Here is a 23,469-nt window from a genome sequence, read left to right as displayed (position 1 = left end):
ATCTTTTTGGGAATGATACCAGTGATTTTGAGAATGGAGACTCCATACTTCCCTCTTTAGATCCTAAGTAACCTGGAAAACCCAAATTCTACTAGTTTCTTGATTCTACAAATGTGGATTTCCTTCTCTGTTCTTCAGTATTTCACCAATGCAATTATTTATGAATATTGTGAGAATCAATTAACAAAGTCATATTTGGGAAGCTTTTGTCTTTTGGACCACTTACATCACTAATGGTAGGATTTTTTCCAAACCACATGTTTTTCCTCTCAAAATTCTCTATTTTTGTACCATCACTCTCTCTTCCTATATATTTTTAATAAGATCTGTTTCAAACTATGAAATACATGCTTACTGTAGGAAATTTGAATAACAAATAAAATTAAAGGAAAAATACCCATAATTCCTCAAGAAGTTTTTGAAAATTTTTTGTTTTTTGCTGAATTTTGATGAAATAATCTCAGTCTGAACAAGATATGGTACATCTTTTTTTCTATGTTAGGGGAAAAAATGTTTAAAAGAACTCACTCAGGCTTTTGGCAAATTTGGTTAACAATAATGGACTCTTTTATGGTTAATTGCAGCCAGTGCCTTTACTAGGAAAGCAATAGAGGTATTATCTCACAGGTACAGTTGAATTCTATGAAGAAAGATAGTGGAAGTACTGGAATTCCAGCTGAATTATTTCAAATCCTGAGATGATGCTGTTAAGATGCTGCATTCAATATGCCAGCAAATTTGGAAAACTCAGCAGTGGCCACAAGACTGGAAAAGGTCAGTCTTCATTCCAATCCCAGAGAAGGGCAATGCCAAAGAATGTTCAAACTACCACACAATTGCACTCATTTCACATGCTAGCAAGGTAATGCTCAAAATCCTTCAAGCTAGGCTTCAACAATACATGAACTGAGAACTTCCATATGTACAAACTAGATTTAGAAAAGGCAGAGGAATCAGAGCTCAAATTGCCATCATTTGTTGGATCATGAAAAAAGCAAGAGAATTCCAGAAAAGCATCTACTTCTGCTTCATTGACTATGCTAAAGCCTTTGACTGTGTGGATCACAACAAACTGTGGAAAATTCTTAAAGAGATAAGAATACCAGATAAGAATACCTTAGCTGCCTCCTGAGAAACCTGTATGCAGGTCAAGAAGCAACAGTTAGAACTGAACATGGAACATTGGACTGGTTCAAAATTGAGAAAGGAGTATTTCAAGGCTGTGTATTGTCACTCTGCTTATTTAACTTCTAGGCAGAGTACATCATGCAAAATGTCGGGCTGGATGAAGCACAAGCTGGAATCAAGATTGCTGGGAGAAATATCAATAACCTCAAATATGCAGATGACACCACCCTAATGCAGAGAGAGAAGAGGAACTAAAGAACCTCTCAATGAAGGTGAAAGAGGAAAGTGAAAAAGTTGGCTTAAAGCTCGACATTCAAAAAACTAAGATCATGGCATCTGGTCCCATCCTCTCATAGCAAATAGATGGGGGAAAAATGGAAACAGTGATAGATTTTATTTTCTTGGGCTCCAAAATCACTGCGGATGGTGACTGCAGCCATGAAATTGAAAGACGCTTGCTCCTTGGAAGAAAAGCTATGAAAAATCTAGACAGGGTATTAAAAAGCAGAGACATCACTTTGCTGACAAAGGCTTGTATAGTCAAAGCTATGGTTTTCCAGTAGTCAAGTATGGATGTGAGAGTTGGAGCCTAAAGAAGGCTGAGTGCCAAAGAATTGATGCTTTCAAACTATGGTGCTAGAGAAGACTCTTGGGAGTCCCTTGGACACCAAGGAGATCAAACCAGTTAATCCTAAAGAAAATCAGTCCTGAATATTCATTGGAAGGCCTGATGCTAAAGCTGAAGTTCCAATACTTTGGCCACCTGATGCAAAGAGCTGACTCATTGGAAAAGACCCTGATGCTGGGAAAGATTCAGGGCAAAAGGAGAAGGGGGCAACAGCGGATGAGATGACTGAATGGCATCATCAACTCAATGGACATGAGACTGACCAAACTCCGGGAGGCAGTGAAGGACAGGGAAGCCTGGCTTGCTGCAGTCCATGTTGTCGCAGAGTCGGACATGACTGAGTGACTGAACAATTGAACAGCGGTTGGTTTCAGAAAATTAAACTCTAGAATTTTTATTTCACTCCACTGTAGGACTTACTTCTCCACAAACATACATTTTTGAAAAAAAAATTTAAATATTTGGCTGTACTGGTTCTTAATTGCAGCATGCAGGATCTTTAGTTGTACCATGCAGACTCTTAGTTGCAGTATGTGGGATCTAGTTCCCTGAGTAGGAATTAAACCTGGGCCACTTGTGTCTTAGCCACTGGACCACCGGGGAAATCATTTTAATAGATGTGTCCGTGATAACTATTCCTTATAGAAAGCCTTATCGGGAAGATTATCTGGACAAAGAATGGCAACTCACTCCAGTATTCTTGCCTGGGAAATCTCATGGACAGAGAAGCCTGGCACGCTGCAGTTCACAGTGTCACAAAGAGTAGGATTTGACTGACCAACTAAGCAACAACAACAATAACATTTAATGATATAATCTTTATACCAACTATAGTAGTAAATTAGCACTAGTCTCACTTTTCAAAACAAAGGTCCGAAGGCAGAGTTTTTAGGTGGTAATGTGAGAATCTGAGGGATTTTAACCCTGTTCTCTCTGCTTCAAAAGGCATCCTTTCCACCACAGCCAAACACCTCACAATATCAATAATAATATTGGCATTGTTATTTAATATCAATAATATTAGGCAAAAATACTGGAGTGGGTTGCCATTTCCTTCTCCAGGAGATCTTCCTGACCCAGGGATTGAACCCAGGTCTCCCACATTGTAGGCAGACGCTTTACCGTCTGAGCCACCAGGGAAGCAACCTATTTAATATCAATAATATTAAAGAGGTAATATCCTAGTGTATAAAACTTTGTTTTATGATTATCTTCCCAAAATAGAGTTTAAAATTTGGATAGGTATTCTAAAGGCAGGAATATTTTAAGGCAATTTGTACATATTGTTGATCGCTTTCCTCAGTGAGATTATTCAAATTATAATTCAATCCGTGGAGAATGAGACTTTCTGCTCCACTGTTCCCTTTATAAAAATCTTGGTTAATTTAATAGATGAAAACTGATTCTTTGCGGCAAAGTTTAAAATTGTTTTGATTGCTATAATTCACTGTGTTTTAATACCTCTATTCTCCATTCTACAGAGTGAAACTGACATGAAAGCTGGCTAAATTTTTGAACTAGAAATGGGAAAATAGGGGAATGGTCTTTAGACTTTTCCCTTTATTCATTCAATGGTTATCTAGTTCCTATTCTGGGTCAGGCGTTGTGCTAGTGTTCAGGACATAAAGATGAAAGCCCATCCCTGACCTCAAAGAGCTTGTGAACTAGCAAGAGAAACAGACATAAATAGACTACAGTATAGTGTGACTGGCACTGTGACCAAAGTAACACAGAGGAAAATGCTTTGAGAGACACACAGGAGGGCACTTAAACCGGCTTCCGGGAGGTCCTGGAAGCCTTTTGGAGATGCTGAGGGCAGAGCTCCACTTTGAAAAGAAGCAGAAGTTGGCCAGCTTTTTCCTGACCTTCCCAATCAGAATTAATCACTGTTCCTTTACTGAAGTGTAGTGTACTTATTTGTTTCCATGTCTCTCACTTGGCTGATCTTCTTGACTGGGGAGGGACTATATCCCTAATTAGCCTAGGACAGTGCCCCAAAAGTAGTAGGAATGCAGTTAACATTTGTTGAGTTATTTTGAAATTCTACCCATATAGGTCTTCTCTTGTGTTGTTGGAAGAGGGTGTTTGCTATGACCAGTGCATTTTCTTGGCAAAACTCTATTAGTCTTTGCCCTGCTTCATTCCGTATTCCAAGGCCAAGTTTGCCTGTTACTCCAGGTGTTTCTTGACTTCCTACTTTTGCATTCCAGTCCCCTATAATGAAAACGACATCTTTTTTGGGTGTTAGTTCTAAAAGGTCTTGTAGTTCTTCATAGAACCATTCAACTTCAGCTTCTTCAGCATTACTGGTTGGGGCATAGACTTGGATTACTATGATATTGAACGGTTTGCCTTGGAAACGAACAGAGATCATTCTGTCGTTTTTGAGATTGCATCCAAGTACTGCATTTCGGACTCTCTTGTTGACCGTGATGGCTACTCCATTTTTTCTAAGGGATTCCTGCCCACAGTAGTAGATACAATGGTCATCTGAGTTAAATTCACCCATTCCAGTCCATTTTGGTTCACTGATTCCTAGAATGTTGACGTTCACCCTTGCCATTTCTTGTTTGACCACTTCCAATTTGCCTTGATTCATGGACCTGACATTCCAGGTTCCTATGCAATATTGCTCTTTACAGCATCAGACCTTGCTTCTATCACCAGTCACATCCACAGCTGGGTATTGTTTTTGCTTTGGCTCCATCCCTTTATTCTTTCTGGAGTTATTTCTCCACTGATCTCCAGTAGCATATTGGGCACCTACTGACCTGGGGAGTTCCTCTTTCAGTATCCTATCATTTTGCCTTTTCATACTGTTCATGGGGTTCTCAATGCAAGAATACTGAAGAGGTTTGCCATTCCCTTCTCCAGTGGACCACATTCTGTCAGACCTTTCCACCATGACCCGCCCATCTTGGGTGGCCCCATGGGTATGGCTTAGTTTCATTGAGTTAGACAAGGCTGTGGTCCTAGTGTGATTAGATTGACTAGTTTTCTGTGAGTATGGTTTCAGTGTGTCTGCCCTCTGATGCCCTCTTGCAACACCTACCATCTTACTTGGATTTCTCTTACCTTGGATGTGGGGTATCTCTTCACGGCTGCTCCAGCAAAGCGCAGCCGCTGCTCTTTACCGTGGACGAGGGGTATCTCCTCACCGCCACCCCTCCTGACCTTGAACGTGGAGTGGCTCCTCTAGGCCCTCCTGCACCCACACAGCCAAGCATGCTGTGATTCATGGGGTCGCAAAAAGTCGGACACAACTGAGCGACTGAACTGAACTGAACTGAACCCATATAGGTATTTCCTCCCATACCTCCCTGTTGACATTTATATAAATATGTGTGGTTTTCCTTTATATGTAAAAATAATACTGTTCACCACATACCCTTCAGAGTGGCTAAAAGAAAGCATGGAAAATGATAAGTGTTGGTGACAGATTTGGAGCAACTGAAAGGATCATACATTACTGGAGGTAGTAGAAATTGGTACAGACACTTCAGAAAACTGTTGGCAGTATCTACTAAAGCTGGGCATGTGGGGATTTCGCCGGTAGTCCAGTGATCTGCCTTGCAATGCAGAGTATACCAGTTTGATCCCTGGCTGGGGACCTGGGATCTCACATGCCATGGGGCAACTAAGTGCATGCTCCCCACAACTACTGAGCCCACATGCTCTAGAACCCGTGCTCCACAATGCAACAGGAGAAGTCCACACACACTGCAGCTAGAGAAAGCCCATGCCTCAAGTAGAGAAAGCCTACCCAGAGCAGCCGAAAAAAGAGAACGAGAGAAGAATCACTAAAAAAAAACAAAAAAGATGCTGGTTCACGGATGGACCTAGAGATTGTCATACTGAGTAAAGTAAGTAATAACACAGAGAATGACAAGTATCATATGGTATTGCTTATCTATAGAATCTAAAAAATATTATACAAATGAACTTATTTACAAAATGGAAACAGACTCACAGACTTAGAGTATGAACTTACAGTTACCAGAGGAGAAGGGAAGGGATATTTAGGGGGTTTGAGATTGACACGTACGTGCATGCACACGTGCCTACCTGCATGCTAAGTTGCTTCAGTCCTGTCCAGTTCTGTGCGATCCTATGGACTATAGCCCGCCACACTCCTCTGTCCATGGGATTCTCGAGGCAAGAATACTGGGAAGTTCTCCTACTGGAGGGCATGACATGTACGCATTGCTATGTTTAAAATGGATAACCAACAAGGATCTACTGTATAGCACAGGGAACTCTGCTAAATATTATGTAACATCTTAAATGGGAAAAGAATTAACAAGGGATTCCACATTTAAGAGATAGAGAAATAAAGCTGGGTGGTACCTCTTAAGCCAAAAATTTCATTCTTAGGAATAAGTTCAACACAAATGTATCCATATGTTCACCAAAAGGCATATTTTCACCAAAAGCAGTCCTATTCATAATGTCTCCAATCTAGAAAACACATAGATGCTCATCAGCTGTAGAAGGGGTAAACTTATTGTGGTATGGTCATATCACAAGGAAAAAGAATCTATACCTCACAATATGAAGGAATTTCATAAGAATAATTTTTAAGGCAAAGAGTTTTCTAAAAAGCATTTATTGTATGATTAGTTTTACGTAAAGAATAAAAATAGGCAAAAATCTTCTATGCTCAAGAAGTCAGGAAAGGTCAGTAAGTAGTGGAGGATTAGTAACTATGATGGAATAGGCAGGGGGAGCTCCTTGGGTGTGGGTAAGGTTCTGTTTTTAATCTGGGTTCTGGTTACCTATATTCAACTTATGCCCTTTTCTGTATATGTACTATACCTAAATAGTTCTTCTTAAAAAAATACATCTTATTGAGATAAAGCTGAAAAATACATAAATGTTTTAAAATTTTCAAATCACCCACAATCCACTACCTAGAAATTACTATTAACATTTTGATTATTTCCTTCTAGTCTTTTTCTGAACCCACAGTGCCTGTGCCATCTCCGCCCACTCTTTGCTCCCCACATATTTACACATACACACACACACACACATTTTATTAAATTAGATTCACTTCCACTTAGTTCTACATATAATTTTTTAATTTTTACTGAAAGTTAATCCGGATAATCAAACATTCATTGCAAGCATGTTTTTAAACTGTTGCAATGCAGCCCATCAAATAGAAATATGTATATGGTATGTATGGTGGCTCAGCTGGTAAAGAATCTGCCTGCAATGCGGGAGATCTGGGTTCCATCCCTGGGTTGGGAAGATCCCTTGGAGAAGGGAAAAGCTACCCACTCCAGTATTATGGCCTAGAGAATTCCATGGACTGTACAGTCCATGGGGTCACAAAGAGTCAGACACGACTGAGCGACTTTTTCACTTTCATGGTGTGTATATATAAAATATTCCTAATATATAATATATTCCTAGAAGACAGTATGTGTGAATATATAAGTGCATATATATATATATATATATATATATATATATATGTATATATATGGCATGTGTATATATAAAATATCCCTACTACATAACAACATATATTCCTAGAAAAGAGTATGTGTATATACACATACATAGAAGCTACTGGGTCATGAATATTCTGTAAGCTCTGCATTCATTCTGTATTTCCTTCCAAAAAGGTTGCATTGATAAGGCATTAGAGCTCCTATACCAAGATCCAACCCCAGGTTGTTTATTATTATTCGTTGTTAAAAGGGTGGAACTTAAAACAAGACTAGGGAATCTGCGATTTGCACTCATCTGACGCGCTCCACAGGAATGTGTCCCTGTCCTCCCAGTTCGAGGGGTCCCCGAGCCTCTGCGCCGCAGTACATCCGCGCGTGCGCCGGAGCCCCCAGCACCTCCCGCTGCTCGGTTGCCGTGGGAACAGCTGAGTACTGCGACTCCCGAAGACCTTAGCAGTGAGCGGTACCGAGGCCCCGGCATGGAGCTGCCGGATCCAGTCCGCCAGCGGCTGGGAAATTTCAGCCGGACCGTGTTCAGCGACTCCAACCGGACCGGGCCGGAGTATAACGAGGGTCCGGGTGAGTGGCCGAGGCCCAGCGCAGGGCGTGTGGCCCGCGGAGGACCTGGCGCGGGGTTTGGAACGGCCAGATTTTTCCCAGACCTAAGATGGCGGTTTGGTCTTCAGCTGGTTCTCCGCAGTGCGGGAAACGCTCCTGGAGGAGGGGCCGGGCCGCTGGCTGGGACTGGGACCAGATACCCGGACTCTGATACCCAGCTGGTCCTGGGCTGATCATGCTGCGGTCTAACCGGCCAGTTGCAAGAGGGGCGGCTGAGGTGGCGCTGGCAATTCCTCAAAATATAAAAAATATAAAACCACCTTCGCAACCCGCGTCCGATGCCTTACGTCCAAGAAGGCTGAGAAGGCCGACTTCTTTGCTTTTCCTCAACGACCTCCGCCCTGGCTTTTCTGCCCTGAATGGTCCTCCCCACTCCACCCCCCCCCCCGCCCCCCCCCCACCCCCACCCCCGTGCCCCGGTAAAATATCTTTTCCTTTTCTTCTTTCCTACCAGAACAGGTACTTGCCACAAGTCCATTTTCTGACAGAAGACGTAGAAGGTTTTTTTAATGAGTTATTTTAAACGTTCTCCAATCCGGAATAGCAGCTGCAACACTAGCATCGCCTTTAACAAAACTCGCTTTCTCCCCACTTTCTCCTTCCCCTCCCCGGTATATATGTAACTCTTGACTTAAATCAAGTAACACTATACCACGACGCCGCATTTGATGTGACAAGTGACAACGCAGTTTTCTGCAAAACAGTTTAACCCTCTTAAATCATGATGATAGACAACATACTGTCAACCACACCCAGGCAGCTTTTATCACTGAACTGTGCTGGGAAATAGAAATCTTTTCCTCTTGCTTGGTTTAGGGATTTTTCAAAGGGAACAAGAAAAGTCATTTCCCACCGTTTCAATTTTTCACTCTAATCACTTGCCTGTCCTCCCAGTTTAGGGCTGGTCATGATTTAGGATGTACAGAGAAAAACATAATGTGAAAAATTAGGTTATTACGTTTTTGATTCTAAAGCCAGGGCTTAACAGGCACTAAAATATGATGATGTAAAGTATTAGGAGTTTTCTGTAAAGGGCCGGATAGTAAATACTTAATACCGTGCAGGCCATAGGTCTCTGTGGCAGTCATAGATAATGGTAATGGAATAGACATGGCAGTGTTCCAATAAAACTTTATTTATGGACACTAAAGTTGAATTGCATGATTTTCGGTGTCACAAAATACTACTGATACTTCCCCCAACCATTTAAAAATCTGAAAAAGCCATTTTTAGCTCACTTGCTGTACTAAAACAGTTAGTTGGCTGGTAGTTTGCCTACTCCTGATTTATATTACATAGTGTTTTAATTTGAATTCCATTTACAGAACTCAGCTTGTACTTTTGCAAAATTTAATAACTTCATGTCTTGAGCTTTCAAGGTTCATTTACATATTAACTTGATTTTCAACTGAATGATTATAAGTTTGATCTGCTGAAATATAGATATAGCATAACTCTTCAGATGCTCGTGTACAGAATTCTTAACATAAAAGCTTATTTGCAAAATTTTACTACAGTGCTTGCCTTGAAGGTATTAAAATTTTTAATTTATTATTTTTCCACCTTTTCTTCTTTGTGGATCTGAAGTATGTTTATTTGTACTGTAATTACAGGGGTATATTATGAACATGTTCATAGCTGACCAAGAGTTTTACTGTTGTCATGAAAAAATCCTAGGGAGTGAGTTTCCTTCAGATTTTAAGAATGCATTCCTTTATCAGTTATTTAACAAATAGGTACAAGGAAAAGTATATCATCCTAATTAGGGATATTCTTGGAACTAAAGGAAAAACCTTGCTGTGAGAGACCATAATAATTTTATATTTTAAAATTGTTAAATGATAGATATACTCAGCTGTGGAGAAAAAGAAATAATCTGTTTTGAAGAAATTTATCTCAGAGCCTTTGTAAATTCTTTCATTTCAAGCAGTGGATTTCAAAATACTTATCTACTCTTAAATTGTTATAATTTAGTCATATTTAGGATGCATTTGTAGGGGTCAGTTTTAAAAATCAAATTCTTAATTTAGAACCTTTCTCTCTTACATGAAAACAAAAGGTACTATGTAATCAGCCTTCAGTTCAGTTCAGTTCAGTTGCTCAGTCGTGTCCAACTCTTTGTGACCACATGGACTGCAGTATAGCAGGCTTCCCTGTCCATCACCAACTCCTGGAGCCTACTCAAACTCATGTCCATCAAGTAGGTGATGCCATCCAACCATCTCATCCTCTGTCATCCCTTTCTCCTCATGCCTTCAATCTTTCCCAGCGTCAGGGTCTTTTCCATTGAGCCAGCTCTTCACATCAAGTGGCCGAAGTATTGGAGTTTCAGCTTCAGCATCAGTCCTTCCAATGAATATTCAGGACTGATTTCCTTTAGGATTGACAGGTTGGATCTCCTTGCAGTCCAAGGGACTCTCAAGAGTCTTCTCCAACACCACAGTTCAAGAGCATCAATTCTTCGGCATTCAGCTTTCCTTATAGTCCAACTGTCACATCCATACATGGCTACTGGAAAAACCATAGCTTTGACTAGATGGACCTTTGTTGGCAAAGCAATGTCTCTGCTTTTTAATATGCTATCTAGGTTGGTCATAGCTTTTCTTCCAAGGAGCAAGCATCTTTTAATTTCATAGCTGCAGTACCATCAGCAGTGATTTTGGAGCCCAAAAAAATAAAGTCTGTCACCGTTTCCATTGTTTCCCCATCTATTTGCCATGAAGTGATGGGACTGGATACCATGATCTTAGCTTTCTGAATGTTGAGCTTTAAGACAAATTTTCACTCTCCTCTTTCAATTTCATCAAGAGGCTCTTTAGTTCCTCTTCTCTTTCTGCCTTTAGCGTGTATATCTTCTGCATATCTGAGATTATTGATATTCCTCCCAGAAATCTTGATTCCAGCTTATGCTTCATCCAGCCCAGCATTTCACATGATGTACTCTGCATAAAAGTTAAATAAGTAGAGTGACAATACACAGCCTTGATGTACTCCTTTCCCAATTTGGAGCCTATCTGTTATTCCATGTCCAATTCTAACTGTTGCTTCTTGACCTGCATACAGATTTCTCAGTTCAGCCTTAGAGAAATGAAATTCATGTGTCGCAAAGGGCTACACTGGCAATGTCCTTGTAAGAATATGTTTTCATTAATTCACTCTTTCTGCTTATTCATATTTGGTATTTACCATTTGTAAAGCAACATGCTAGGTTCTGTGAGGGTCTTAAATTTGGGTAGAATGTGGTCTGTGCTTACAGTCAGCCTGTGTATAAATAAAAGAGAAGGAAAGGGACTGATATTTATCGAGTGCCTACTCAGTGCCAGGCATAGTGCTCAGGTGAAGTAATTTATATTACCTTTAATTCTCAAGCAATCTGTGAGGTAATTTTAATGTTACCATTTTACAGATGAGTAAATTAAGGCTCAAAGAGGTTAAATAATTTTATCCTAAGTCAGGCATCCAGAGTTCTGGTGAGTTTGGGGAGCTCTGGGTTTACTTGGACTTCAAAAGTCATGATCAGACTATGTCTCAAGTGAAGGAGTGTGGTTCTTTGCTAACACTTTTTACACACAGGTTAGCGTGATAAGTACCTAGAGGGGAAGGAGATTTCCACTGGAGTGGGGAATGTGATCAAGAAAGGACTTATGGAAAAAGTGGCTTTGAATTGGGTGTGAATGAACAGGTGGTATTAAGGTATGCTGAAAGAGATGGGGGAGGGGTTGGTTTTGCATGATTAGTTTATACCTGAGAGATTCAGTTCAGTTCAGTCGCTCAGTTGTGTCTGACTCTTTGTGACCCCATGGACTGCAGCATGCCAGGCTTCCCTGTCCATCACCAACTTCCAGAGCTTGCTCAAATTAGGTTCATCCAGTTGGTGATGCCATCCAACCATCTCATCCTCTGTCATCCCCTTCTCCTCCTGCGTTTAATCTTTGCCAGCATCAGGATCTTTTCAAATGAGTCAGTTCTTTGCATCAGGTGGCCACAGTATTGGCGCTTCAGCTTCAGCATTAGTCCTTCCAATGAATATTCAGGACTGATTTCCTTTAGGATGGACTGGTTTGATCTCCTTGCTGTCCAAGGAACTCTCAAGGGTCTTCTCCAACACCACAGTTCAAAGGCATCAGTTCTTCGGCACTCAGCTTTATGGTCCAACTTTGACATCCATATATGACTACTGGAAAAACCATAGCTTTGACTAGATGGACCTTTGTTGGCAAAGTAACATCTCTGCTTTTTAATATGCTGTCTAGGTTGGTCATAATTTTTCTTCCAAGGAGCAAGCATCTTTTAATTTCATGGCTGCAGTCTTGTTATGTATTTTATGTGTTCATTTCATAGGCTCTTTACAGGTGGCTCAGTGGTAAAAGAACCCACCTGCCAATGAAGGAAACTCGGGTTCGATCCCTGGATTGGGACAATCCCCTGGAGAAGGAAATGGCAACCCACTCCAGTATTCTTGTCTGGGAAATCCCATGGACAGAGCCTAGTGGGCTACAGTCCATGAGATCAGAAAGAGTCGGACACAACTGAGCACAAGCACCACTTACATAGAACTCTTAACAAAGGAGGTAATGATTATTATTGTTATCTGTTCAATAGTATTCATATTGATGTTCTACATTTATACCAGTAGTATCCAAAAAAGTCATCGGACAGTAACCAAAGGTGGTAAAGTAATAGAAAAATATGAAACATGCCCCCAAGTAGCAAATATTGGAACAAAATATTAGTAGTATTATGGCTATTTTCTTTCACTGTCAATGATTATTGTTACTGTGTCAACTCTTTTGTGACCCCGTGGATCCACCAGGCCTCTCTGTCCATGGGACTTCCCAGGCAAGAATGCTGGAGTATGTTGCCATTTCCTTCTCCAGGGGTCAATGATTATAAATAGGCTTACAGTTTGGAGTTTTGTTGAGCTGAAACTATAGCTATTAATTCTGAGGAACTAAAGGATGTACAGGGAATAGAGCAGGAGTAAGAGTTTGTTCCTTTTCTCTCTGTTTTCTTCTGTAGATAATGAAATGGTTTCCAGTTTGGCACTGCAGATGTCACTTTATTTTAACACTTACTTTTTCCCACTTTGGTGGGTGAGCAGCATTATGATGCTTCAGATGAAGGTAAATGTGTGCTTTACTACTTCTCCCTGGCATTGTTACCTTGTCAGTAAAATTAAAAGTTCTTCATATTTTTTAAAGTCTCAGGTCAGTCTTATTATATGTGAGATTTTTGTTTATTTTTGTTTTTTCAGTATTCCATCTTGCCTGATTACTACAAGTTCATTGTGGTCACCATTATCATCCTAATAACTTTAATTGAAGCTATCAGGTTGTATCTGGGCTACATGGGGAACCTGCAGGAGAAGGTAGGCTCTTCTTTCCTTTCTCTCAGTGCTACACATAAATGCAGTTAAGACTTTGCCAACAAGAAAAGGCAGTGAGATGTGGAAGGAGCAAAGGCCTGTAGGTAAGGCCTAGCTCCAGCTTCACCATGGCTGCCACTGTGGTCTGTTTGCTTACTCTCTGGAACCTTAGTTCCTTCACATATAAAATTGGGGCAATATTCACTTCACAGATTTGTTAGGATTATATTAAACAATTTATATAAAGCACCTGAACATAGTAAACTCTTAATTAGTGATTGTTTTCCCTCTGCCCAGTAGTCTTGAAAATACTTGGTCATTAAACATGATGATTTAGATTCTGAATAAGAAAATTGGGGAAAATGACAAACTCATCTCCTATGCGAGGCACATATTTTCTGAGTCATCATGCTGCCTAAGCATTTACAGTTATCAGAACTGAGTGATAATGCCTAAAGATTTCAGTGTTCTTCCAGGCCCTTCATAATTAAGCCCCACCCAGCCTACCCCACTGTATTTCGTGCTTTTTCCTAACACAAACATCCATTCCAGGCTGATGTGTTGTTTCCCAGTCATATTCTTTCCACATTTTTGCTTACTTAAGTTCTTGCCTCTTCCTCATTCTGCTACTGATGCTAAGTCACTTCAGTCGTGTCCGACTCTGTGCAACCCCATAGACGGCAGCCCACCAGGCTCCCCCGTCCCTGGGATTCTCCAGGCAAGAACACTGGAGTGGGCTGCCATTTCCTTCACCAATGCATGAAAGTAAAAAGTGAAAGTGAAGTCGCTCAGTCGTGTCTGACCCTCAGTGACCCCATGGACTTCAGCCTTCCAGGCTCCTCCATCCATGGGATTTTCCAGGCAAGAGTCCTGGAGTGGGGTGCCAGTGCCTTCTCCGCTTCTTCAGTCTGTCTAACTTTAAAAGCCTACCTGCTTGAATTATTTCTTTTACCTATCCTGTTTACTCTGTTAGAGCATTTAGTCTATTCCTCTAAGTGGTACATACATTTCATTATTCACTTAAGTGTAGTAATGTAGGCCTGTCACATAAGTTAGTTTTCTCTTTCAGTCTAGATTGTAAGTTCTCTGAGGATAAGGACCACACTATACTTCTTTTGAATTACAGAGCTCAAAATGTAGGTTCACAGTAGTATCACTTGCTTATCGATACAAGCAGAAGATGGTACTTCACTAGTCTGATGTTTGTCGTGTGTATCATTGCAGGTTCCTGAGTTGGCTGGCTTCTGGCTTTTGAGCCTTCTGTTGCAGTTGCCTTTAATTCTTTTCTTGCTCTTCAATGAGGGCCTAACAAATCTGCCCTTGGAGAAAGCAGTACATATCATCTTCACTATATTCCTTACTTTCCAAGTTGTTTCAGCATTTCTTACCTTGAGAAAAATGGTAAATCAGCTGGCAACTCGTTTCCACCTCCAAGACTTTGACAGGCTGTCTGCGAGCCGAGGAGACATGAGAAGAGTGAGGTCCTGTATAGAAGAGATTTGACCCAGTGCTGTTGAATAAGGATCTGGAAGATCATTCTAGAAGACTGCAGGAAAACACCAGAGGGCTAACACACAAAAAAGGATAAAGCAAGTGTTTTGAACTGTATACTCTTTGGCTCTGAAATTCCAAAGCTGGACACAACGGTAAGACTATCTGTACAGCACATGAAAGCAGTAAATCAACCCTAAAGCCTCCGTGTTGTCTACCTGATGTCAAATATCTGAATTTTTTGTTGTTGTCAACTTTTTCAGGTGTGTAGAGATCTGTATTGGTGGCATTACATCTTTACTGTAATATCTCCAGTTAGTACCTGTAACTAGAAATGTATATATTTCTTTCAATATTGTTGGCCTAACCATGTCTTGGGAGTATGTATGAAGTATGTATTGGTCAGTACTCTGATGTATTAGACTACATTTGTAAACTGAGACACCAAATTTTTATGTCTGCTAGGGTCTTAGCTATTATACTGAGGTTAAGAAGATAGCAGGTGGATTGTGATGATTTTTAGGAAATGTTTTTATCCTAAAATTGTTATTTTCATACAACCATGTTCAGTATTTATGGTGGTGGTGTGCAAAATGTCTTCACAATAAGTTATAAAATATTTATGTTAAAGTATCTTTAGATATCACTCTTGTCTTTTACAGTTCTTTTGGGCTGTGGGTTTATTTTTATTATAAAGTTGAAAGAGAAAAGTACGTTATTTGAGAACCTTCTATGTAATTTGCCACTGTCCTGGGTACATTAACCCTTATGATCTTATCTATTAAGTCATTATTCACTGAAGAACTGCTCATATCCAGTAAATTCACATGAAGATTGATCTGAGAATCAGGTGCCTGTTAATATATAGAGTTTAGATGGCCCAAGGGACTCATGATCATAAATGAGCTATTCCCTTGCTAATAGGAGAAACCTATTTAAAGAAATTCTGTTAAGAACAAAGCTTGCTTGGGTATATCTGAACCATCATTTTTAAGTGATAATTGGGTTGTCTTAAGGGGTACAGTATTTTCTTTCCTATTGGAAAATGTACCTCTGTAAGTACTGTATTTTACTGAGAGATAGTTGTAGCTACATTAAACATCATTTTTTCTATCCTTCCTGTTTTGTGATTCATGCTTATCTTAGGATTTCCATGTTATGCCGTATTCATTTTTATATTGCTTAATTTTGAAAATGCTTTCACTTCCCACTGTTAATCACACCTTACCAGTCTGTTTATGCTCTTTTTATTATTTGTGCTTTTTATTATTATATATAATGTTCAGTCAAAGTTTTCTTCCCGCATGCACTGACTGATTAACCTTTGCCGTATACCAAAGCTGTCACTAGGTATATTCCAATACTTTGAAATTCAAAATAGAATTTTGTTTGGATAGTTTACTAAAATGTATTTGTTTACATTTGTTTCCAGATAGGTGAGTTTATAAGAAAATATAAAATAAGAACACTAAATCTACATAACAGATAAATTAAGGTGATGATCAAGAAAGACTTTTCTATTTAACAGTCATTCCAGAGTTTTATTTTAAATAGCAGAGCCTCTTGATACATTTAAACTTTAAGGTAAATCACTAAAAGTGTAAAGAATAATAATACAAAATGGGGGGAATATATATTTATAAAAATTTTTAAAGTTTTTGTTCTAATAACTATTGCTTAACATGTAGATATAATGAGGGTAAGAAAAAAGAAACTAAGAAAATCAATTGAGAATGTGACCAAGTCATTGGTTTTTCATGAAACAATAAAACCATGATTTTGTGTTAGTCTGAACCAATATTTTCTATTGGTGTATACGTGGTGCTCTATGTAAGCATAGGAAAATTGAGATAGGAAAGACATTTCCATGTCAGCACATTTGGAGTTTAGGCAGTCTTTATTTTTATTTTATAAATTTGTTCATCCTTAATTTATATTGCATTTCCTCTCCAGGGTTCACAACACTGTTCTGAAGTTTTTTAGTTAGAAGATACTGAGCTTCACAAATACTTTGTCTTTCACATTTTTTTTTTCTTTCAGGTGTTTTTTTCTAACTACAGACAAGGTAGATGTAAATTTTTGTACATTGGAATGATTTTTAAAAATTGGATTTGAATCAACATATGTTTGAATGCCTACTATGTACAAGGAATAGTGGAGAGTTCACAAATAACTGAGCTCCCTGTTCTCAGGGGTACAGTGTTGCAGGTAAAGTCTCACTTCATCCGGGAGATGCATGGAATGAGTTTCTGCCTAATAAGTACCTGATAGCAAACAGCTCTTGGCATGCAGTGCATCTCCGCTCTTTGTTCCTAGCACTTGGTGTCCAGGGTTAGCACACTGGCCTTTCATCAGCATCATTCAGCATTCACTGCTCCTCTCACTGTCAGAACAAGGGCCGGGGGCAGGGCTTGCTGTGAAGTGTACACTACTCGCATGTACACACTCGCACTTGCCCATGTACACAATAACAAGATGTTTACTGTCTGGTTCAAAAAGCAGATGAGCAGGTCAGAGAGAGCACTGTAGCATTAAAGAGAAAAAAGATGAGGAATCTGGGAAGCCCTCCAAATAAAATTAACACTTTAAGATTTGAAGACTGAGCAGATACTCAGTGTTAGTTTCAGTATTAAGAGACAGAAGTAATAGTGATTCTGAGTATTGTTTCAGGTATGACATGTAGTTCGATAAAACTGGTGGGAAGCATGTGTGAAAACAAAGGCCACAGAATAAGAGAGAACCTTCCAAGGCGCTAGCAAGCTAAAGACTAATACTCTGAATAGTTTAAATGGTAGAATATCATACATATTTAGGTTTCAGAAAAAATTTCCCTGAAAACTGTGGAAAATGTACTGCAAATGTTGGGCTAAAGGTAGAACTTGATGAACAACTTCGGAGAGAACTGTCCTGGATAAAGTCAGTGGTGGTAAAATTAACTTGAGTAGAACCTAGTAAGATTTTTTTAAATTATATTTTAAAATAGGTATTGAAAAATGTTTCCTATTTTTCTTTCTGAGGATTACAATGGTAAACAAAATGACATACTCACTGTCTTATCCACCCCACCTCCCCTGGCCATTGTTAGATTATTACTAGACGTAAGTAATCCTCTGTCCAAAATAGTTTTTTATAAATTTTATTTTACAAAAAATATCTAAATAATTCTTAACTTGTACTTGTGAAGATCATACTTTTCAAAAACTTAAATTTTAAATTGAATCAAGATTTTGAGAGTAAAGAGAAAAATCATCTATAATTCCATACCCTAAAGTAGCAAGTATAAGCAAAATGTTCTCTTTCCTTGTAGTTTTCCTGTTGTAAATGCTTTTTAAAACATAGTTGTAACCACCAGCACTTGAAACTTTGCACCTTGCTTTTCTGAAAACATAAAATTTTACCCATCTTTTTACATAGTCACGCAACCATCATCTTAAATGATTGCACAATATTCCATCAAGTAGATGGAAAGTAATTTATTTAATTCTCTCCTATTGTTGGATATTTGTGTTGTTTTCTTCTTTTGCATTTATATTGTTGAGCCTCAGAGCAGGCTCATTCAAGATACGCTACAATAACATATTGATTATTTTAAATTTAACTTACTTGAGAAACAGCCAGTGGAGAAAAACTGATACAGAAAAACACTCTGACCCCATCTTTCCCCTTAAAAGCAGGAAATAATCTCCATGTGAAAGTATCCTCCTTATACCAAGAGGATAGAAAGCAATCTTATCACCAGAGTTAGGAAATTCAAGGCTGAGAAAACTCTGTAGACAAACTTTGTTACCTCTTCATTAGCCTCCTACCCCAAGCACAAGCCCCTTTGTTAAATCTTCACAAATAACTGTTTGTCTAAAAATGATATGTAAACAGTCTGCTTTGGTCACTTCGGAGATACCATTTCTATAGATCTCTGTTTATATGAATTAAATTGGGTTTTTCTATTAATCTGCATCAATTTAATTATTAGGCCATCCAAGAGGACTCCCCAATACGTAACATTGTAACGAACATCTCATGTATACATCTTTTTCCATATCTTAGATGATTCTGTTTTTTAATTAGCAAGTTAGTCTCAGAAGTGAAACTGCTGGATCATAGGGTATGAACATTTTTGAGGATTCTTGATGCATACTGCTGAATTAAATTATCCACTCTCTGTAATTCTAAAGATATTACAACGAAAATTTTGATAGGGACAGACTTAGAGACCTTAGAGACCTATTCATCTTTGTGTTTCTGAGTAGCTACCACAGGAACAGAGTCTCCTATGGAGAAAAAAAAAAACTAAAAGCTGTGAAAGGAGAAGTGCAAAGAATTTTTAAAAAAAGAGTTTTGAATTAAGGGAAAACTGATAAGGGGCAGGAAAGGGCTTAGGTGAGCTGGTTGCAGTCAGCAACAGACAGATGTGACACAATACAAACTGGGTCATTGAGTTGGGACAGCCCTAGGACATAAAAAGACTGAAATGAAGTAAAGCTCTGGATTACTTTGTTCTTGAATATTGAATTTTTTCAGAAGCATGGAGCATGAAATATTACAGTGATAAGCCAAGATTGGAAACATAGCCAAGAAAAAGAGGGTCTTTAAGGGATTGTTTAAAATGTGCTGAAGGAATAATTTGGTTTGGTCTTAAACGGCTCAAAAAGTAAATTGACATAAAGCTTTTGCATAACAAAATAGGCATGGAGGCAGAAAACAATGAGGCTAGTAGAATGGTTTATCCTGTAAATTTGTTATGATGTGAAACATTAGCTTTTTGGTCCTAGAAAAGGTTTGTCAGCAAGCTTTAATGATGGTATTTTTTAAGTGCAATTAATACTAATTTGTTATGGGTATACGTCTTATTCTAGTTTGAAGACTGTTAATCTGAGGGTTTTGAGTCAATTAAAAAAACTAAATAGTTCATCATTCTAAAACTTATTCTAAGAATCATTCTAACAATCCCCCACCCACTGCATGCCCCCCACCCTCCACCCCACCACACTGTTTAAGCATTAAGCATTTAAAAATATTCAGGCCCTAGAAAAATCTGTTTAAATTCAGGTTTGACCACAGTGTTTAGCTTTATCCTGGTGCTTACACAGATGCCCATCTTTCTGCAAATGAGACTAGGGATCAGGTGTGTAATCATTTTAACCAAAGTCAAGAAGGAACAGAACTCAAAAAACAAGACACAGGCCAGAAGATAGATACAACATATATTCTATGAAAAATTAAAGACACTTGGAAATTTAGCTTATCATCTAAACAAGCTCCACAGCCACACCCTTGGAAAGGGTTTCCTAACCCAAAGAGGTCTCTACAATCACAGTGTGTATATCACTGCTATTTATTTGTCCTTCATCATTCCACAGGCCTAAGTGTTTAGCACTTGGGTACATTAAAAATGTAGATTTTAAAAACAATAATCAACCAAGAATGGCCTTTCTCCTTTAATTTTTCAGAACTCTAATAGCACTATATTTGGCTGATGGGAAAGTGGTATAATCGATTCATCGCAAAAGGCTTTTAGTTCCTGATCTTGAGTTACTTATATTCTAATCAAAAACACATTGAAGATACTGCTTGATGTTATAGCTCAAAAGAGAAAAAATGTCTGATATTCAAAAAATGTTCATATGCACACTTAATAATTGTTTTATAAGTGCCTGACTTATTAGTACCTAGAAGTAGTAAAATGATCACTAAAGAGAGTGGAAGTTTTGGACTTTGCTTCAATAGCTTTTCTGGAAAGCATGAAAGCTAGTAAAAGTCAATTTTTTTTGCTCTTCTGAAAACTAGAGCTCCTGATTGCCAGTAAGCCCCAGCTAAGGAAGGCAGGAGAACAGTTCACTGTTTATTGGTAATTTATGAAGCAGTACAGCAAAGGATATGTTCAGGCTTTTTATTTGTAGTATGCTATGATTTTGTTCTGCAAAGCAAACTTAATTTACTTAGCTCCAACAATACGCCATCCACTATGTCTTGATACTCCAGGACAAAAAGATAAATTGGATTGAGTCCCTGCCCTTCCAGCCATGGTCTAGCAGAGGAGACAAATTTTAGGTGATCATCATGGCTTATAATAATGTTTGTAATAGAACTACGTAAAATATGAAGATAAGTGAGGAATCCTGACTAGGGGGCAAGATAGTCTTTCAGACAGATGGAACAGCATGAGTAAAGGTATAGACATTTGAAATTATGAGGCCTGAACAAAACTAAAAGTAGTTTGATGTGACTAAAATATAAAGCATGGAGAGAAGGGCCTGAGATGAGCTGGAAAGACTGGCATCGGAATGTTCTCACTCTTTTACATATAATAATAAAGAGTTTGAACTGTATACTGTAGGCAATGAATGGTGTATCTATATTGAAACAGAAATAGAAGACCTTGCTACCAAATTTGAAAATGATAGAAAGCTTATAGAGGTAATTTGGTAGATGATAGCAATCACATTTCAAAGGAATCTCATAATGGTTGAAATGCTGGTACAAATACATTTTATACACACACACACACACACACACACACCCCCTCCAACATAAGCCTCTCAAATGAGCTCACTAATAATTAAGGAGTTCATTATGTGCTATTTTTCAAAGGAAAATATATAGGTAGTCAATAGGAGTATAATGACTAGACTCCAGGAGTTGGTGATGAACAAGGAGACCTGGTGTGCTGTGGTCCAGGAGTCACGAAGAGTTGGACACAACTGAGCAACTGAACTGAATGACCAGATCACGGAAAGGAACAATCTCACTGTACTTTTCCATGTTGCAGTAATAAACGTCTCATTTATTGTAAACTTCCCTGCAGCTACATGTATTGAGAAATCTAAAACTACATCTAATCACACCACTACTCCCTTAAAATTCCACTAGACTCTCTACTTCCTGCAGCAGAACACCCATGAACCTTAGCCTCTTCCCCCCTATTTGGCTCATCTTGCCACCCCTCCAATGCTTCACCTGCAGCTCCTCCAGGATACCATTCTTGATTTTGCCTCCAGACCTTTTCCCTCCATTCTGCTTTCAGCCTGAAGTAAATTTATCCACATGCTGAAAGTCTGCTTATCTTATAATGCCTGGCTCAACCATCATGTCCTCCATGGAATGTCCCCCTTTCCCCTACCCATTTCCAGGAAACACAGGGGTTCTGTTCTTTGCCTCACTGCTCCTCATATTTTTTGACTGCATCTAAAATGATTAATTATATGTATTTTTATATATTAGACCTCTGAAGTGAAGTGAAAGCCGCTCAGTCATGTCCAACTCTTGCGACCCCATAAACTATACAGTTCATGAAATTCTCTAGGCCAGAATACTGGAGTGAGTAGGCTTCCCCTTCTACAGGGGATCTTCCCAACCCAGGATCGAACCCAGGTCTCCTGCATTGCAGGCGGATTCTTTACCAGCTGAGCCACAAGGGAAGCCCAAGAATACTGGAGTGGGTAGCCTATCCCTTCTCCAGCAGATCTTCCCGACCCACGAATCAAACCTGGGTCTCCTGCATTGCAGGTGGATTCTTTACCAACTGAGCTATCAGGGAAGCCCATATTAGACCTCTGCTGCTGCTGTTGCTGCTGCTGCTAAGTCACTTTAGTCGTGTCCGACTCTGTGCGACCCCATAGACGGCAGTCGACCAGGCTTCTGCGTCCATGGGATTTTCCAGGCAAGAGTACTGGAATGGGGTGTTATTGCCTTCTCTGGAATTAAATAATATATCCCATATTAGACCTCTACTAGCACTTAATTCCAGAGAAGGCAATGGCACCCCACTCCAGTACTCTTGCCTGGAAAATCCCATGGACGCAGGAGCCTGGTAGACTGCCATCTATGGGGTCGCACAGAGTCGGACACGACTGAAGTGGCTTCACTTTCACTTTTCACTTTCATGCAGTGGAGAAGGGAATGGCAACCCACTCCAGTATTCTTGCCTGGAGAATCCCATGGACAGAGAAGCCCGCTGGGCTACAGTCCATGGGGTCTCAGAGTTGGACATGACTGAAGCGACTTAGCATGCACTAGTGGATCAGAAGGTAAAAAAGATGCCTGCAATGCGGGAGACCTGGGTTCGATCCCTGGGTTGGGAAAATCCCCTGGAGAAGGGAATGGCAACCCACTCTAGTATTCTTGGCTGGGAAATCCCATGGACAGAGGACCCTGGTAGGCTACCATCCACGGGGTCATAAAGAGATACAACTTAGCCACTAAACAATAACAATAGTACTTAATTGTAAAGTCTTCATGGTAAGTGTCCTAGTCATCCTTGTATTTCCAGTGCTTAACATTTTGTAAGTGTTCGATAAATATTTGGTGATACTGGGGAGCAAAATTTGCCACCCCAAAATGTCTCTGGCATGTAGATAATTTCAAACTGAAAACAATCAAGGCCCCAAAGCCTCAGGAAGAAACTTTGACCTTCCCCCAAATGCCTAAAAAGAATTTAGGAGGGCCTGTTCCCAGAGTGGAACAGATATCAATGGAACAGGTAAGTATCGCCAGAGATACTTACCTGCAATGAATATGGGCTGGGTGTGGTGAGGGAAACTCTCAGAGACCAGAGTCCACTCTGTGTCCCATTGTCTCTGCATAGCCCAGCAAACATTTACCAAACATTTGCTTTTCCATCTTCATGTTAATTGCCTTCCTCCCCTAATGAAGTCCCAAACCCCTAATTGGCAACATCTTCTTTTGTCTTTAACTGAAAATGGTATTCAAGGTGAGGGTTCCAGCTATTTTGGCAAGTCACACAGTTTTCCTGGGTCTCTCCCATATACATGTGTTATTAAACT

General features: G+C 39.5%; 1 protein-coding gene across 1 annotated transcript; it reads left to right on the top strand.

Annotated features, from left to right (window-relative positions):
- Positions 1 to 7,542: 7,542 nt before the first annotated feature.
- TMEM17 (transmembrane protein 17) lies at positions 7,543 to 16,483 on the top strand. Its single transcript, XM_027555602.1, has 4 exons — positions 7,543 to 7,794; positions 12,853 to 12,956; positions 13,088 to 13,201; positions 14,423 to 16,483. Exons 1-4 carry the CDS (start codon positions 7,695 to 7,697, stop codon positions 14,699 to 14,701), a joined length of 597 nt encoding a protein of 198 aa, XP_027411403.1. The 5' UTR covers positions 7,543 to 7,694; the 3' UTR covers positions 14,702 to 16,483.
- The last annotated feature ends 6,986 nt before the right edge of the window (positions 16,484 to 23,469 follow it).

This window comes from Bos indicus x Bos taurus, chromosome 11 (assembly GCF_003369695.1).
Source record: "Bos indicus x Bos taurus breed Angus x Brahman F1 hybrid chromosome 11, Bos_hybrid_MaternalHap_v2.0, whole genome shotgun sequence".
NCBI classification, from domain to species: Eukaryota; Metazoa; Chordata; class Mammalia; order Artiodactyla; family Bovidae; genus Bos; species Bos indicus x Bos taurus.
Note: the sequence above shows the minus strand (reverse complement) of the source record. Positions and strands in the feature narration are given on the sequence as shown.

Excerpts from the sequence above, each read along its gene's own strand:
- TMEM17 (XM_027555602.1), top strand. The coding sequence starts at position 7,695 with ATGGAGCTGCCGGATCCAGTCCGCCAGCGGCTGGGAAATTTCAGCCGG. Across the intron at positions 12,957-13,087 it reads TTATGATGCTTCAGATGAAG|TATTCCATCTTGCCTGATTA; the intron begins GTAAATGTGTGC and ends TTGTTTTTTCAG. Across the intron at positions 13,202-14,422 it reads TGGGGAACCTGCAGGAGAAG|GTTCCTGAGTTGGCTGGCTT; the intron begins GTAGGCTCTTCT and ends GTATCATTGCAG.